General features: G+C 54.2%; 2 protein-coding genes across 4 annotated transcripts; one reads left to right on the plus strand and one right to left on the minus strand.

Moving 5' to 3' along the window:
• The first annotated feature begins 1,748 nt into the window (after nt 1-1,748).
• Nucleotides 1,749-4,300, plus strand: Smpd5 (sphingomyelin phosphodiesterase 5). The gene is made up of 7 exons (XM_028778876.1): nt 1,749-2,725; nt 2,824-2,896; nt 3,110-3,250; nt 3,319-3,408; nt 3,502-3,565; nt 3,643-3,778; nt 3,853-4,300. The coding sequence occupies exons 1-7, from the start codon at nt 1,859-1,861 to the stop codon at nt 3,940-3,942; spliced, it is 1,461 nt and encodes a 486-aa protein (XP_028634709.1). The 5' UTR covers nt 1,749-1,858; the 3' UTR covers nt 3,943-4,300.
• Nucleotides 4,004-14,713, minus strand: Oplah (5-oxoprolinase, ATP-hydrolysing). Of its 3 annotated transcripts, none has more exons than XM_028778873.1 (27): nt 14,635-14,713; nt 13,870-14,093; nt 13,590-13,781; nt 13,041-13,140; nt 12,829-12,952; nt 12,533-12,728; nt 12,285-12,450; nt 12,038-12,176; nt 11,889-11,956; nt 11,505-11,770; nt 10,926-11,038; nt 10,668-10,838; nt 10,364-10,501; nt 10,139-10,277; nt 9,881-9,993; nt 9,547-9,698; nt 8,767-8,927; nt 8,573-8,674; nt 8,320-8,494; nt 5,809-5,993; nt 5,558-5,704; nt 5,331-5,465; nt 5,042-5,191; nt 4,782-4,939; nt 4,538-4,698; nt 4,322-4,419; nt 4,004-4,187 (listed from the first exon to the last, which is right to left on the minus strand). In XM_028778873.1, exons 2-27 carry the CDS (start codon nt 14,038-14,040, stop codon nt 4,041-4,043), a joined length of 3,867 nt encoding a protein of 1,288 aa, XP_028634706.1. In that variant the 5' UTR covers nt 14,041-14,093; nt 14,635-14,713; the 3' UTR covers nt 4,004-4,040. The 3 variants fall into 3 exon arrangements, with proteins under 3 accessions (XP_028634706.1, XP_028634707.1, XP_028634708.1); XM_028778874.1 differs by lacking the exon at nt 14,635-14,713 and adding an exon at nt 14,368-14,589; XM_028778875.1 differs by lacking the exons at nt 13,590-13,781; nt 13,870-14,093; nt 14,635-14,713 and adding an exon at nt 13,389-13,458.
• Nucleotides 14,714-17,595: the final 2,882 nt, after the last annotated feature.

Here is a 17,595-nt window from a genome sequence, read left to right on the forward strand (position 1 = left end):
ACCCATGCCACACCTTCCTGCTCCTGTGGGGTGCCTCACCAGATCCCTTCAATCTTGCCAGCCCTGAGGGGCTACTTGCACATTACAGCCCCCTGGAGAGACAGACCTCTCAGACACTATCTAAAGGGATTGAATGGAAGGCCCCAAATTCCCTTTTCACTTGGTAATGAAAGCAGAAGTTCTGGGAGTTGGAGCAGGAAGAGGGAAGGAATGATGCAGAAAGAGGGGGTGTCCCTGTCCTTAGAGGAGACAAGGGGTAAGGAGCTTCAGGGCCTTGGGGCAGGACAGTAGAGGTAGGAGAACCAGAAGCCACCTCATCCAAACCTGGGCAGGGGAGCCAGGAAGATGGCAGCCCCTTGTAAAGATGTCCAAGGTCTGGGAAAAGGATGAGTTCTATCTAAGCATGGGAGACCAGAACTGACCAGAGAATGAAAACCATGGGCTGGGGGGAGTGGGTGAGGGATTGTGGTGGTGGGAACCAGGAGCAGGGACATCAATGGGCATGTAAACTGAATAAATAAATGAAAAAAAAAAGAACATGAGTTGGAAAAAGAAAAAATTGAGCCCCAATGGGGGCGTGTGTGTGTGTGTGTGTGTGTGTGTGTGTGGAATCAATGACTGAGATTGGAAACATCGTGGTGTTACCAGAAGAGTGGAGACCAAAATGAGGTTGATTCATAAGAAGGGGCAGTGTGGAAAAGCCTGGGGTAGTTTCTGGCTTGCCTGGAGGTACAGGTGCTAGGACAAGACAGAGAAGAATAAAAGGACCAGGGACTTAAAAAGCTAGTGTGTGCCAGCCAAGGAACAGCAGGGCCTTGAGGGCTGAATTCAAACAAGAATCTATCAGTAACAATAAAACTTCTGGTTAGAAGAGGTGTGGGGTGTGCTGGAGTCCTCCAGCTGGGATACCCAGGGCTCCATAGAGTTTAATGCCTTCTGCCCAGACCACACAGCTCATTAACAGTTTCCTCACCCAAAGCGTCTCCACGACTATCCTGGCAACCTGGGTGAAGACTGGTAGCCAAGACAAACCTGATGGGCAACTTAAGAGGCGCTGACGGTTGATGTCAGGGTGTATGCTGGCTCACAGCTGGAATTAAGGAGTCAGACTTCCAAGGGGAGCCAAGAAAAGTCTGTGAGAGCCAAGGGACAATGTCAAGAACCTAAAGTCGAGCTGGGTGGTGCTGGTACATGTCTTTAATTCCAGCAATCTGGAGGCAGGCAGATCTGTGTGAGTTAGAAGTCAGCCTGGTCTACAGAGCAAGTTCCAGAACAGCCAGGGTCACAGAGAAACCCTGTCCCAAATAAATAAATAAATAAATAAATCACAGAATTTTAAAAAAAAACTTAAATCTGTTACAGGGCTCATAGAATGGAGAATTAACTTTTACCTGTCTGGACAAAACTGCCCAAAAGTGTAGAGCAAGAGGCCTCAAAGTGTAGAACTAACGGTCCCTCCCGGGCTTGCTCCTTAATGACAGCTTTTGCAGGCCATCGGTGTTGAGTCTGCACTCAGGAGCCAGGCACCGGATGGAGAGGCTACCTGTAAGGTGTGTTGGAGGGGTTGGGAGGGGAGAGCAGACAGGGCCCTAAGTTGCTCTCTAAGTGGACTTGACAGGCACGAGGAGGAGATAAGGCAGGACTGTAAAGCTCAGGTTTCTTTTACAGTTTTTTTTTTTTTTAATTGTTGTTCTTTCCCAACCGCCACAGAAGTTCTGAGTGGGTGGGGCCAGTGACCAGCACTCAGGCTCGCGGAGCACCGGCCATTACTAGCTGCGCGCACAGATTATGCCACCTGGTCTTGATCTCCGGCAGCTCGTGTGGTCTCTTAAGGATTCAACTCTCACGCTGGAAACCAATGAGTCTCCCTGACATTTCGCGGCGAAGGAGCCCTGTATCCAAAGAGCCTTTACCTGACTGGCCCCCGACCCCCGACTCCCTGAGGCCTTCACCTTTCCCGAACCCCATGATGCAAGCCCTCTACAGTTTATCCCGCGTGCTCCTCTTCCCGGCTTACTGGTCTCTGGACCATTTGCTGGGTTATTGGGCCCCAACAGTGCGATCCAGCAGTTTGGGGTGGCTCAAAGTCCTGGCAGGAAGTGGGGCATTGCTACCGCTGGTGGTGGCCGGCCTACCCATGGGGTTGGTCGGCCTTATGCTCTGGCTGCCCCTCCAGGTCTGGCGCCGCCCATTCTGCTATCAGCCCCCTCCCGCATGCTGGGTGTGGCCAAAGCCCTGGCACCCTCTTTCTGAGCGCCGGCGCTGCTTTGTCTTTCTCACTGCTAATCTGTGCCTGTTTCCCCACGGGCTGGCACACTTTAACAACCTGTCGCACAGCCAGCAGCGCGCAGAGGCTATTGGGGCCGCACTGCTAGGTAGCCTTCGATTGTCAAAGTATCGGGCTACCGAATGCAGCCAGCTGCTGCCTAAGGTGCCTGGTGGCATGTTGAAGGCCACATTGCCTATGGATTTGGACTTTGTGTGTCTGCAGGAAGTGTTCGACCTCCGCGCAGCTCGTCGTCTTGTGCGCATGTTGGTACCAAATCTGGGCCCGGTATTGTATGATGTGGGCACATTTGGCTTAATAGCCGGCCCGTACATCAAGTTACTGGGCAGTGGGCTCCTACTGGCCTCCCGCTACCCTCTGCTGCGTGCCACCTTCCGTTGCTTTCCTAACGCTCGTCGCGAGGACGCCATGGCCTCCAAAGGTCTATTATCTGTCCAGGTATTAACCCAGGGTGCAATGACACCTAGCGGGGAGAGAGTAAGCAGTGGGTTTCACGGGGAGAGCAAGGAGACCTGGAACTATGGGTGGTGTTGCAGGCGCAGCTAGGCATCCTGGACGGGCGCCGCATCGTGGGATACCTTCATTGCACACATTTGCAGGCACCCGTTGGTGAGCCCTGCAGAAGGGTTTGGAATGTGGGTAGCCCCTCTTCTCTCCTTTGAGGGCAGTAGGTCCCTTAACCTCACCAACACGTTTGTCCCTACGTCCCAATGTTCTCTGCCCCAGACACCCCAAGAAATGCCTGGGTGGTTTACAGAGCAGGACCCAGGTACAGTCTTAGGTCCCTACTCTGGGCTAAGTCAACCCCATCTCTCCTCTTAGAGGATGGACATATTCGCTGCGAACAGCTGACGTTGCTGCTGGAATGGGTGGAGGAGTTCGAGGCCGAGAGCCACCAGAGTGGTGAGGCAGTAGCATTCAGTGTCCTCCTGGGAGACCTGAACTTTGACAACTACTCACAAGGTAAGAAGCTGGCCCAGGTGGAGCCAAGAGACCCAGCTCTGCCCACTAAAACGGTTTTTCCTCCACAGATCATGCAAAGGAGCAGAGACATAAATTCTTCAGCTGTTTTCAGGACCCCTGCCGGATAGGCGCTGGCCAGGAGCAGCCCTGGGCCTTGGGTACTGCTTCTGGGGAGGTGGGAGAGCAGGTCTGTCGGGATGTCTGTCAGCAAAGCTGCCTGCCACTGATTCTGCTCTCCCGGGACTCCACAGGGACAATCTTGAACAGCAATATGCTACACCACTCCATTGCCAGCTCCCCAGAGATGCTTCGGAGGTAAGTGGAATCCTGGAGCCCAGGCACTACTAGGCAGGCCAGCTGGAAGGCACTCCGTGATGCAATCCCTCTCCTAGGGCCCTGGAGCATGAAAAAGGGCGCCGCCTCTACCTGGGAGGACCCCTTCATGGAAGTTACTCAGCTCAACCCTGGAAGGGCCGGCGTCTGGACTATATCACCTACCGCGGAGTACTTGGGAGTCGCCTGAGTCCAGTAAGTGCCTGAACTGGGGGCTGCTGGGCTTGCTCTAATTGAAAACAGCTCTCAACCTGACATCTGTCTCGCAGGAGGCGGAGCAGGTGACATTCAGTACTGCCTTTGCTGGACTCACGGACCACTTGGCTATGGGTCTGAAGCTTCAAGTTGTATGCTCCTGACGCTGGCGCATGGACAAGGGAATGACTATCGAGAAAGATCACCGTGGGGAGCGAAGCCCAATAACCGTGCGACTCAAGGGATCTTTATTGTGGGGCACTCATACAGCTTCCTGGGCGCGGCGGTACTCGTAGACACTGCCACGCTCTGGGAAGGCTGGGAATAGCGGGGGCGAGCCTGGTGGTGGTGCTGGGTCCTCCGGGTCTCCGTAGCCCCCACCCCCAGGCGTGTGGAGGCAGAACGCGTCCTGCGAAGAAGAGCAAGTTCAACACAGGTGTGGCCTTGTCCCAGATAAGACACAATCACCCAACCACCTATTTCCCTTTGGGAGTCAAATTAAATTTTTGTATCCCTGTTCGACACGCAGGCTCCCTCTCTTACCCCAGGGTATACGGTCACAGATGTCTTGCCGCCCAAATTCACTGTACGCCCATCTTTTCTGATCAGGAGGTTTAAGCCACGCGCACCAGGCTCTCCCCCTATAGGAGATGAAAGCAAGGAGCTGGGGGTCAAGAGAGGTAGAGGTAGGGAAGATGGGGTCCTAAGACGGTGGCAGCAGAGCAAAAGAGGCCGAGAAGAGCTGGGGAAGCCACCCACCGTGGAGGCCATAAGGCTGAAAAGCGCGGCGCTCGGTGAGTACAGACAGCAGCGCCTCTTCCCGAAAGACCAGCTCTCGGACTACGCCATCACCTCCCCGGAAGCGGCCTCGTCCCCCAGAGCCTGGCCTCAGCTCAAAGCGGCGCAGGATAACCGGATACCTGTGCAGGTGAAAGGCACAGCGCATATGAGCACGGACTCATCTCCCAGATCAACTGCCTAGCACTGAGAGTGCTCAGCTCACCTGCTCTCCAAAATCTCTGGGTCCGTAATGCGTGTGTTGGTCATGTGACTGTGTACGCCACTGCGCCCATGCCAGCCAGGGCCAGCGCCGGCACCACCAGCCACTGTCTCATAGTAGCCCATACGGGCATTGCCCAGGGTCACATTATTCATGCAGCCCTGGTAGAAGTAGATAACAGCATTTAGTTAGTGGGCGTATCTACCCCCTCAGACCTGTTTCCCAGCAGCCCCTAGCCCTGCGTCCACTTTGCTCCGCCACACCTGGGAGGCTGCGCAGGCCCCAAAAGCCCCCAGAATGACATCTACTACTCGCTGAGATGTGAGTACGTTGCCTCCGACCACTGCTGCCTCTGGGGATGGATCCAATATGGAGCCTTTGGGAATTATGACATGCACAGGAGCCAGGCAACCCTGGTGAATGACCAAGGTGGTTAATTAGGGCTGGGTACTACCCACGTTCAGATAAAAATCCCACCACCCTAGGCGCCGGTCATATTGGGCTGCCTATGTTTTCTGGCAAGCCTCAGGGTGACTACACACCTCTACGAACCTGGTTAAGTGGGATGTCACGGCCCACTAGACAGCGTAAGCAATAGATGAGAGCGGACAGTGTTATGGCTCGTGGGGCATTGAGATTGCCAAACACCTCAGACCCGGAACCACTGAAGTCAAACACGGCGCTGCCCTGCCCTCAGGAGAAAAAAGGTGCGGCTATCAGCAATGGAATGGGCCTCACCCCAGAAGCCAGTGCCTGCCCTACTTCCCTCCCAAACAAACCTGATTCAGGTTGATTTGAACATGTAGGCAGATGGAGGAGCCGTCGTCCATGTGATCCTCTGCAGAGACCTCCAGGGGCAGGCCCCTGGCCTGTCGGGAAGTCCCAAAAGCCCGAAGCATGTCTCGCACTGCTAGTTCAGCATTTGCCTAGCAGAAATAAGGTTCAGCCCAGCCATGCCATCTGCAGGGTGGCCCACCTACCTTGGGGCAGCCACAACACTGCCCATGTATGCCCTTGCTCCCAGGCCCACCTGAATATGGCCCATATAGGCCTGCACCACATCTAAGCCATACTGTCCGATCAGCTCTCCCACCAGCTGGATGCCTTTCTGGTTAGCTGCCACCTGGGCACGAAGATCTGACAGGTTGTCATGCAGGTTCCTGGTTCCACTGCAGCCAGAGATCTTGCCTGGTGCTCGTAGGGCCTCTGTCACCGCTGGATGGACAGGGTGACAAACTGAGTCATCTCCCCTACCCTCAGAACAGATGCCTGTGCATGCCTGCTCCATAACCACAGGAACACTGGACACTGGGAGCTCCCTATTGACCTTTTGCTGACATGCCCCACAACACACACACACACACACACACACACACACATACGCCCACACTTTGCAAACTCCTGGACTCTGAAAACTGTAGGTTCCATCCTTCTGCTGAGCCCTCTTAGCAGCCCAGCATCTAGAGCACCTTTGGCAAGCAGTTGTGCCGAAGACTTCCCTGGAGCTGGAGGTGGCTTGGAAGAGGGTGGGTTCATCCCTTAGCAAGCTCACCCATCTGCCTTCTCTAGGCTCCCCTCTTGCAGAGTATTTGATAACACTATGAACCCTGAGATTGTGTTATTTACTGACAAAACTGTTTCTTGTGTGGCTCGGCTCCAGCACACACCTTTAATCCCAGCATTTAGGGAGCCACAGGCCTGTAATTCCAAGTAGTGAAGGTAAAGTCAGATTGTAGAAGGAAGCAGCCATGTTTGAAAGTGACATCTAATTTGAGCTGCAGGCAAAGTGACAAGAGATTGGACAGAATAGGATATGACAAACTCTCACGGAGAGAGAGAGGAAAGGGAAGCTACTTAAGAGAGAATGGCACAGAGGGAGAGGGAGAAGAAGGCACTTTTACTGGGACAGTTACAGAGAGACAGGCTGCAGAGAGAGAACAAGCTAGACACAGGTGAAGGCAGAACAAACCAGAGAATGAGAAGGAGCCAGAAGATTAGACATATTGCCAAAGTTAGTATGAAGCCAAGCAGAGCAATTCAGTCAGAGGCTGAGAGAAGTCAGATTGACTCAGTCAGCTTGGAGAGGAGTTGGAGCCAGAAAAACTGAGTTGAACTGGATAGACAGAGATCAGAAACAACTAGAAAGGGTGACCTTATTTAGCAGCCAGTCTTAAAGGCTGAAAACATTCGAGGCCTAGATAGGATTGTACTGAGGCTAGACGCTTTGAGGACTAGGCCTAGGTTAGCAGACTAAGACAGTAAGCCTTGGAGATGACAATTACATCAGGCGAACGTAAGATGCTTTCACACTTCCCTCTACATCTCGTAGTAAAAGTCTGCTGCATGACCACACACACCATATCCTGTCTGCTCTATGTCCTGCCCACTCCCACTGGCTATGCAGGGCTCAGCCCCTAACAGCACTTGATGCTCTTGAGGAGGATCCAGGGCTGGTTTCCGGCACCCACACAAGGGGGCTCATACTGCCTGTGACTAACTTCAATCCCCAAAGATCTTATGCTCTCTTCTGATCTCCAAGGACACCTGCATACATGTGGTGCACTCAGGCAAACATACAGATTATTCCTATCAAGCACTATCGAGGAAGTCCTTTTGTCTTCCTGCAGTTTTCTTCTATTTAGACAAGGTTCTCCTCCTACTCCTGTCAGCTGTGTCATCTAACCCCAAGAATATACCACACCTGGGGAAAAGCCCTCACTTTCCAGCCTCCATCAGGCCTTCTCTGAGGTCTACTGGCCCTTTGGGCTCTCAGCCATGTATTTACACTTGTGTCTCCATGGTCCACTGCAGCTCTGCATGACAAGGTTACCCTATATGCCTGTGGGTTACCCACACTCTCTACCATGCCCTCTTCACTTCAACTCCAGGATGCCTTTTTGAGTTCTCAGACCCCTATGGCCTCTGAGCAAGGCTGTCTCTCCCAGTCTTTCACCTTGCCTGTAGCTGCTCCATCCTGTAGCTATCCAAGCCTGACCCCACAATCTCTAGATTGTATAAACTTTAGTTCCCAAACAGTTCCTTCCACCCTCTACCTTCTGGATGCCCACCATCTTTGAGGGTGACTGCAGCTGTCCCCTCTGGCCACCCTTAAGGTTACTCTGTAGGTACGCGTACCAGCCGATCATCATAACCCAGTTGCTCCATTCCCAGTGACTGAGACCCAGACCTAGACAGCTCCCTGGGATTCTGTAGCCTCAACACCCAGCGTAGCTTGCAACAGTTGCCAACCTTGAAACTACCTCTTCTACCTTCTACTCCCTGGGGTGTCTTGGCCAATTCCCCACCCCAAAATCACCTTCTAGGAGGTCATCTTTGGTCCAGATAGAAGTCACCTGAGCTCTTTTGCATATCTGAGATGATTTATGGCTGCCCTGAGAGGTCACTACTGTCTCTATCAAGCTGCAAGATAGGCCTGCGCTGATATCAGCTGTATCAGGATTCTGCCCAGCCTTGTTTCCGGTAGCAGCCACGCATCCCTGCCTGCCAACTCCTCACCGTGACCCTTTGCCGACTCACTCACCCTCTTCCTGGAAGACGCCTCCCTGGACCAGTTTGAAGGACAGAAAAACAGCGCCCTCCTGTTGCAGCGTGGTGGAGTGAGGAGGCATAGAGCCCGGCGTGATGCCTCCAATGTCTGCGTGGTGCCCTCGGCTAGCCACGTAGAACACAGGCCTCGACTGGCCTGGCCAAAACACCTAAGGAGTGAACAGCAGCTGTCAGCGGCCCCAGAAACCTCTGTCCCCCTAACACTAGTCAAGGTAGCACTTCCTCACCGGTGTGATGACAGTCAGGTCGGGAAGATGGCTGCCCCCTGCACTGGGATGGTTACTGAGCATCACATCACCAGGATGGAGGTCGGCTCCTAAGTGCTGAATCTGAAACCAGGAGACGTACACAGAGTGAACAAGGGAGGTGAGGTCATGGGGCAAGGGAGGGGGCAGAAGGAAAGATGGCACTGTCACCACACCTGGAACTGTACCGTCTCTTGCATAGCACCCAGGTGCACAGGAATGTGAGGAGCATTGGAGACAAGGCCCCCATCTGGCCCAAAGAGGGCACAGGAGAAGTCGAGGCGTTCCTTGATGTTGGTAGAGATGGCTGTGCGCTGTAGGATGCGGCCCATCTGCTCTGGGGGGCACAGAGTGGCCAGGTGGCCCCATCATCCACATGTATAGCTCCAAGAAAGAGGCACAGGACCCACAAGGTCAAGGCCTTCTGGGCCCAAACCCAAGACCCAGCAGCTTTTCCTGTGCCCCGGGGAAGACCAGGGTGGTAACATTCCCTCTTAAGCAGTAAGGCTACAGCCCGGTGTATGGCAGCTTATGAAAAGAACACTCTCTTTCCAGACTGCCTGGGGCCACACCTGAGCTTTCCTCCCTGACTGATGCAGCAAAAACCTGGTCCCCAAGCATAAACCCCTGGGCTCCTGAAAGCTGGTGGCCTAGCTTGAACAGATAAGCTCACAGTGGATGCCTGTGTTCTATCCCTAAATAGCTGAAGATCAAATGACTCCTGATGAGAAGAGGAGACGACTTGCCCTGTCCAAAGCCTGCTCTTGCAGTGTGGAGTACAATTTCAGAGCCAAGGCCACACTCCACACCCCACCACCAGTGAGGCTTCTGCCCGTCCCCTTGGCACACATCAGCTACCCTACTTGTCTGTATTTCTGCCTTGTAGGCAATCATTCCCCACTGTGTCCCACATCACACATGGCAGCCCTAGGAGGAGGACAGCGCTGTCTACTCACCAGCAATGCTCATGAAGCGGTGTGAGAAAATAGAGAGTTGGATGGGGTCAAGCTTGGTGTCTACCATACTGGGAGCCTCGGCTCCCACAGAAATGCGGATATCCCCTGTCTCAGTCACCTCTGCTTGGCAACCTGGTTCTACAAGGATGGTGCTGGGGGCAGGAGACACAGAGGAGCTACAAGAAGGCTGGCCACAACCTCCCCACAACAAGAGATGTCAGTACTCCACACCAGGGGATACCCCAATAATGGAACCTTTGCAGCCCTAGGCCAGGAGAACTGCTGTGGCAGGCCCTGCAATAACCCCTCCAAGGCTATACCAATCCAGACTTACCTGTTGTTGTCGATGATAAGGCAGGGCCCTTGGAGCTGGTGCCCGTAGCCGAGTTCTCCTAAAAGGTACACAGGAGTGTCCTGATAACCCCCTTCAAAGTAGCACTGGGTCACCTGCAGAAGGTGTAGAATGAGCAGAATAAGCTGGGCTTCCAGATCATTTTCCCTGAGGCCCCTCAACATGGCTGGACCTCCCCATCAGCCCTCGTTCCCTGAAGTCCTGAGGATGTAGGTGGACCAGCACAGCAAGGCCTCCAACCTTTTCCACACGGGGAGGTCCACTCTGGATTTTGGGGGTGTCCTCTAGCTGAAGTCCACTACGGCCAGTTCCCCTCACACGCACGTCGTCCACCACCACCGGCCGCTCAGGAATGATGAAGCCAAACTCTCTCATGTACCTGCACCCACCCATACAAGGGAGCAATGAGGACGAAGCCACCAGGCCAGCGGGCCACATGCTGGGCTCACAGGAGGACACATATACCTCTCAACAAACGCTGCTCCGAAGTCACCAGCACGGGGTGAGCAGGCTGTGGCTGGATGCTGATGGGCAGACACCATTAGAGCACAGTCAGTGCCTTGGTAGCGAAGGTGCAGGAAGCTCTCGGTGCTGATCTGAGACCTGCAGGAAGCAGGTTGGGGTGCTCACCCAGGACTGTCTGAGGGTGCCTTTCCTGCTCCCTCAGGCACTATGAGACTCAGGAACATCTGGGAAGTCATCCAGTGGTATGTCACCAAAGGGAGGTGGAGACATAGCCAGTCCTGTGTTCAGTGGTCCATGAGTTTACCTTGGGAAGCCCTGGGCCTGCAAAGCATCCACACACTGCTCCTCCAGGCGGCTCAGTCTCTGATCCAGTTGTGCAAAGGTTTCAGGTGTGTAAGACAGGGAACAGGGCTCCTGTGCTTCATGAACCACATCTGCCAAGGCCAGTCCCAGTGCTGACAGAAGCCCGCTGTGCCTGCAGAAACGGATGGCACGGCAGTGTGGGGACAATCCTCAAAGCCAACTCCCTCAGCCAAGAGCACACGACCATATGCAGACCCACCTGTGAATATGCACAGTGTCCATACCCAGGGCCCGAGCAATGGCACAAGCGTGTTGCCCACCAGCTCCTCCAAAGCAAGCCAATACATGGGCTGAGGGGTCATGGCCTCGTGCCTGGTGATCCAGGAAGGGTCAATAAATAATCTTTCATACACTTGACAGCCCCCTACCCTGTCCCATTTCTGTAGAGGATGGTTCTGATGCTTTGATTGAGAATCTCTGTTTACTGACACTGAAGGTCCTAGCCCTCAATTGATTTTTGGTCTATCAATAAAGATGACAGTGGCCAATGGCTGGGAGGAAAGAAAGAGGCGGGACTCCCAGGTTCCTGCAGACTAGGAGAAAGTAGCGGAGGAGAAAAGCTAACCAGCTATGTGAGTTTTCAGGTAAGTGGCCTCTGGCCTCTGACCACTACCCCGACTGGGTCTGGAGTGGCAGGGGAAGGATTAGGGGTACCCAATCACTGTGTTATTCCAGGCATTTTGAGATTAACTGGCGTGTGCTACACATTTCTGCTGGTCTGAGAGAGTATAGGAGCAGGGCTAGGGCGGACTGGTGATAGTGGACAGAGGGGGCACACCTGTGTGAGGGCACGGATAGGCCGGCACATGGCTTCATTGGCAACACGCACAAAACCCATGGCCACCTCCTCCAGACTTAGTTGGGAAGCTGGGCAAGGTCCATTGGTCAAGAAGCTGTTGACCTCAGTGGCCACAGCCTCTAGAGCCTTTCGGGAAGCCTCAGGAGACAGTGGCTGGTCTTCTCCTGGCCCAAAAATGCAGGGGAAGGAGGCAGGCAACAGGCGACCCAGGACCAGATTAGCATCTGTCACTGTCACAGGACCCCCTGGGAAGAAGGAACAGAGTGTGGGTTGGAGGCTAGAGATGCAAATCAGAAGCAGCCTGCAGGGATGGGCCTAGAACACCATGGGGAGAGGCCCAGCAAAGCAGAGGCTAGCTCTTACCTTTCCGGTAGCAGGCAGGACCTGGGTGGGCACCTGCTGACTCTGGACCAACCACAAAGAGGCCAGACCTTGGGGGATAAAAGACTGGAATTAGAAGTGCAGAGGATAAAGAAGCCGAGAGTCTGTTAACTAAAGAGATAGGAACTGACCTGAAGAAGAGGCGTGAACCTCCGCCAGCTGCCACTGTGTTGATGTCCAGCTGGGGGGCCTGGAGGGTAACACCTGCTGTGCTAGCCTCAAAGACATGCTCAAATTCTCCAGCATAGCGGCTCACATCTGTGGATGTGCCTAACAGCGGATAAGATGCTAGGAGTCACCCCCAAGACCTGAGCCCCCAGCATCATGCAGCTAGGCAGCTGAAGGTCTTCCCTCACACACCCACTTCAGCCTTCATACCTCCCATGTCAAAGCCAATGACAGGCTGACCACCTTCCAGCTGGTAAGTGGTAGCTGAGTAGCCAACCACACCGCCAGCAGGGCCAGAGAGCACAGCCCGGGAACCACTGAAGGCATCCATGGGTGCCAGGCCACCATCAGAGCGCATGAAGAGTACTTGCACATTCTGTGAATGGGGAGAGTGGACAGTGATGTTGCTGGGTAGGTGCAAGGCCAGGGCCTGGAGCAGGGTGGTCAACAGGCCTCACCTTTAGCTGGCCCTGGAAGCCTCGGCGGAAGCCCTGCACGTAGCGCTGGATGGTAGGAGTGAGATAAGCGTCAGCGCAGGCTGTATGCCCCCGAGGAACAATTCGTACCATGGGCATGACTTCCGAGGACAAGGAGACGTGCGTGAAGCCCAGCTCCCGGGCCAGTGTGCCCACCTGCTGCTCGTGCTGGGCCCACCTACAACGAGAACCCAGGGGGCTCTGTGCCTCCCACTTGACACCCTTCCAGCTTTCCTCTGTACCCAGGCTCCACCCACAGGAAAACAGCCTTGACTCACGTGTATGAATGCATGAGTACCACTGCCAGACTGTGGATGCCCCGAGACAAGAGCCCCTCCAGCTTCCCACGCAGGGCTCCCAGATCCACAGGCTGCTGTATCTCTAGCAGGTCCCCTGTACGGCCTGCAAAGAGCCCACGGCCCCCATTCAAAAGTAGCTAGGATCGGCCTACCCCCAAGAACCTCACACAGGCTGTCAGCACCATCCTCACCTTTGACAGGAGAGCCAGCACCTGGTTCTCCACGGTACAGCACCACTCGCTCATCCACCTCTAGGACCTCCTCATACAGCACCTCTGGCATGGGCACAGCCTGAATAAGGGCAGGCAGAGGCTCACAGGAGACCTAGGCCTGAGGGTTCTGTGGGGTCCTGCGTGGTGTCACAGTGTAGGCCAAAGGGATGTGTCCCCCAAAGCTAGGAGACAGTCAAAATATCCCAGCAAGGTCCACCCAGAAGGCTTCTCTCTGAACCCAAGCCCTTAAGTAGGGCGGAACCAGCACCCTACCCCAAGAGGGCAGCTTTTTCCAGGAATTTAAAGGTGGAACCTCCAAGTTCTCACCCTGAACTGGCAAGAGTGTCACATGGCAGCCTGGAAGTATGGGGACACAGGGCCTGCTAGCAGTTCTCAGTCTCCTCTAGGCCTACCATCTAGTGGACTTAGCCACTGTTGCTTCACAGACCTCCCCACAAGGCCTTGGCTGGGAGAGAGGAAAGGGTGCGCAAGCTTCGCCTAGTGCCCAGTTGGCATGGGAGAGCTCACCAGGTCAAAGAGGTCTGGGCGGGCCTGAGTGCCAATATGCAGCAGGTCTCGGAAACCGCGAGTCACCAGTAGTGCAACCCGTTCTCCCTGTCGTTCCAACAGTGCATTGGTGGCCACGGTGGTACCCATACGGATGCTGGCAATGCGACTGGTGTCTAGAGGTCGGCCTCGAGGCAGCAGCACACCCTCCTCCTGGGGACCACATAGTTAGTGTGAGACCACAGGTTAGGGGGTCTCCCTAATCCCTCCTCCCCCCTCCCCAGCATTGGCCCTGGCCTACTTGCTCTAGGATTCGGCGGATGCCCTCTGTGGGTGCGTCTGCATAGTTGGCAGGATCCTCTGAGAGCAGCTTCAGGACACGCACATGCCCTCCTGGGCACTGGGCAAAGACATCTGTGAAGGTGCCACCACGGTCGATGGCAAAATGGAAGCGCCCCTCTGGGCTGCCCATGATGTTGAGGCTGGAGTCCAGTAGTGGCTCTTCAGCTGGTATCCCTGGGAGAACTGGACAGAAGAGCCTGTCACTGGGAGTGAGGGGGGTTGAGGTTATGCCTGAGAGCGGGTTCTGGTTTCTAAGAAGAGGCTGGGATGGGAAAGAGATGGATTCCAAGTTTAGGAGGTACCCTGGAGAGGAGCCATAGAGTAGCCCTGGGTTTGGCAGGAGCTGCAGGACCCAGTCAAGGGTGGCCAGAGTGGAGTTAGCCAGGCAAGCCGTATGCCAGCCCAGCGTCCCCGTGGCACATGTCTGAGAGTCCTGCTGATGATGAAAAGCCAGTACCTGGATTAGAGGTAAAAGGACCCCGGAGCCCTTTCGTGCTGGAGGAGCCTGGGTTCTTTCCGCAGGAAAAGGCACCCGAGTTAAACTGGGCAGGTAAGAAATAGCTCCACTTCCCACTTTGCTCAAGTTTCCCCGGCCCAGGCTTAATAGTCACTGGAACCCTACAGAACCCGTACTACAGTGGGGCGAGGCTGAAAGGAGACTAGATACAGCATAGCCCTGAGGGGAAAGTAGAAAAGGCAGTAGGGGAGTAAATTCTGCACAGACCCCACCGGCGGAATCGGCTTGGGATCGCGTCTTGCTTGCGTTCTCCCGCTGCGCTTCCCGCAGTCCCTGCCCCCACCTCGGGGAGGGGCCTGTAGAAACACACTCCCACCCACCCCCTCTCACGACACACACAAACAGACACACGAGCCTGGTGTGCCTGGCCCTTCGGATTACGTAATTGCGGGCCGGGCCTGAGCACCTCCTCCTTCGCCCAGAGCGATTCACGGATTGAGGGATTGAGTGGCCTTTGCCAGCTAGGGGCGGACCCAACGCTTTGGCTCAAGGGCACCTTGGTTCTCGGAACTGCTGGACCTCTCTGCAAATTCTGGGACGCCGAAAGTGGGCGCCCTTGATACCCACCTTCGGGTCTCCAAGTAACTGGTTGCACCCTAAAGCAACAACATTTCTGATGTACCCAGACTGTTCCCCAGAGTGGGAGGACCCGAGGCAGGAGATGGGTTGGGTGGAAAGGATCCGGCAAGGAACAATGGAAGGTAGGAGGCCCTCTTATTCAGTAGCAAAGTGGCACAAAGAAGACACATCCCACAGTCAACCCGACAGCGGTTTAAAAAAAAAAGGCTCAGTACACTTAAAATCTGATGTCTCTCTTGCAATGAGATCAACAGACATCTGGAACTGGTGTTCCCCCTCACCGAGGACAACAGGGTAACTCTCTGTGTCCTCTACTTGTTTTTTTAGCCAGCCCTTAAGTGGGCCTAACTCAAAGGAAGAGAGAGTGCACACACAGGAGGCCCCAGGACAACTAAGACTTATAGGCAAGGAAGGCCAGAATTGGTTTCTTGCTTTGCTGTTCCTCGAGGGGTTTTAGCCCCAGGAAAGCAGATCTTTCTTACTAGGCCAGCGTTTCTATTCTTTCTAAGCTGGAGTCCAGAGGAGCCTCAATTGTGCTGGTTGGAAGTCAGGGCCTCTGCAAGCAAGGCAGACGCTGGGCTCAAGTCAGGCCTGAGCCATTTAGCATCCAGAGTAAAGGGGCATGGGCAGGTGAAACTTCTGAGACTGTAGGAAATCAGTTGAACCCAAAGGCCTTACTCCATGTGCTAGGCCAGATGTCAGACAGCTTAGGGCACACATGCAAGCCCCCCATTATAAGTGCACTGCTGGCTCTCAAGGCCCACTTTGGCCTAGGAGGCTAGGGCACAAGTGAGCTGGTTATGTATTAGAATTGTAGGCTCTGGGCTGCATGCCACACTTCAGGCAATGCTTGGTGTCCTTGGGCATTCAAAACCTGCCCTCATGTCCCTTTCTCGTTTTGTGGATGCCAGAGTAAGCTCTGTGGTGCATAGCTCAGTGAGACTTTCATTTCAAAACAAAATAGAGAGGGCTGGATGGTAGCTCGGTGGTAGACTACTTGTTTAGTACACAAGAGGCCCTGAATTCTGTTCCTAGTGTGGAGAGAAAAAGTGTGTGTGTGTTGTGTGTGTGTGTGTGTGTGTGAGAGAGAGAGAGAGAGAGAGAGAGAGAGAGAGAGAGAGAGAGCACCCAAAGCCAGGAGACAGTCTTTTCTCAAACTCTCTCTGCCTTGCAAGAACCTTCTGGTAACCTCTTTGTTCAGCATCAACCTCACAGCCAACTGGCTGCCACCTAGGGCATTTGCACCAACCGTTCCTTAGCTTGGAAAACTTCCCCGAGCCTCATGACTCTTACTTTATTCCAGTTCCGCTCCATGTCCTCAGAGGTGTCATCTCCTCTCTCCTGCCTGGACTCCCAAGACTTCATCCCACCCTCATTCCTGGGCTTGCTCCATGTCCCTCTACTGACCACCAGCACCCAACGAGGAACAGGTGGCCACACTCCACAGGGCCAGGGTTTTGCATGGCTTCTTTCTGTTTGACACATCAGATAGGAGAGCTCTGAAGGATGCCTGGGGCTCACCTCTTTCAACATCCTTGAATCTGATTGTCTTACGCTTCTGCAGCCTGGGAGTGGCAGTTGCTTCTGACAGGAGGTCGGAGCTACAGAAGCTTAGGTTGTTACCCCTGCTCCTAAGGACTAGCTTTAGCTCCTGGTTTTCCTGGATGAGCTGCACCAGCCGCCGTAGCTCCTCATTCTCTTGGGCCAGCCGCTGGATCTCCTGTCGTAGGCCCTCATAGCTGCTGAGAAGGGACATGCCCAGGAGGAGCACAGCAGCTGACCAGGCTCGGTGGCCTGGCCAGGAAAGAGAGGCTCTGCCATTGTGAGGTCAGCGTCTGACCCCACCTCTGTATTCCAACACGGCTAGGCCCAGTCTTCCTGTCTGCAGCAGGATCCATCTGATTTCTAGCTTTGGAGGACCACCAGAGATGCCCAGACACTGCCATAGGTCTTTGGATTTCCTTATTACGCTCTTCCTGGAAGATGGGAGTTTCTCTGAGACCGCCCAGTTTAGGTATGTCATGGAAGGCTAATCCTGCCATCCACCCAGCACTGGCCCCTGGCTATGGCTAGCCCCTTGGTCACCATGTGAAATTATGGATCTGGGCAAGTGGGTGTGATGCCTGAATCCAGGGGTTGTGCAGCATCCACGGAGGTCAGGGAGGGTGGGTGTTGGAGCTACTCTGCAAGGGTAGCTGGTACAGCCTTAGCAGACTGAGGAACTCAATAGGCATATGAGGAAGGGCTGGTGGCAAAGAACTGGACCACGCAGCAGTGGTCTTACTCACAATGACAGTGGATTTTTTTTTTTTATAAATCCAATGTCATTTTACATTGGACTTTTATAAAGGACTTCCTTCTATCCAGTTTGTCTTGTAAATTTATAATTCCATGCAGTCACTTTGATTCTGTGACCTTTTCATCATTATTACTGTAATTTCCTTTTTGCATGCTTGATGAATGCAGCTTTCACCGGTTAATTTATGGATTAAATGGACTTCCCTTCTACCTCCCAGGAAACTCTGACAAAGGTCCTTCATTTATGGTAGAGGATGAGTGTAAGGGTTCAGCCAGTATGAAGTCAAACAG

Source organism: Grammomys surdaster, unplaced genomic scaffold, assembly GCF_004785775.1.
Source record: "Grammomys surdaster isolate TR1022 unplaced genomic scaffold, NIH_TR_1.0 342, whole genome shotgun sequence".
NCBI classification, from domain to species: Eukaryota; Metazoa; Chordata; class Mammalia; order Rodentia; family Muridae; genus Grammomys; species Grammomys surdaster.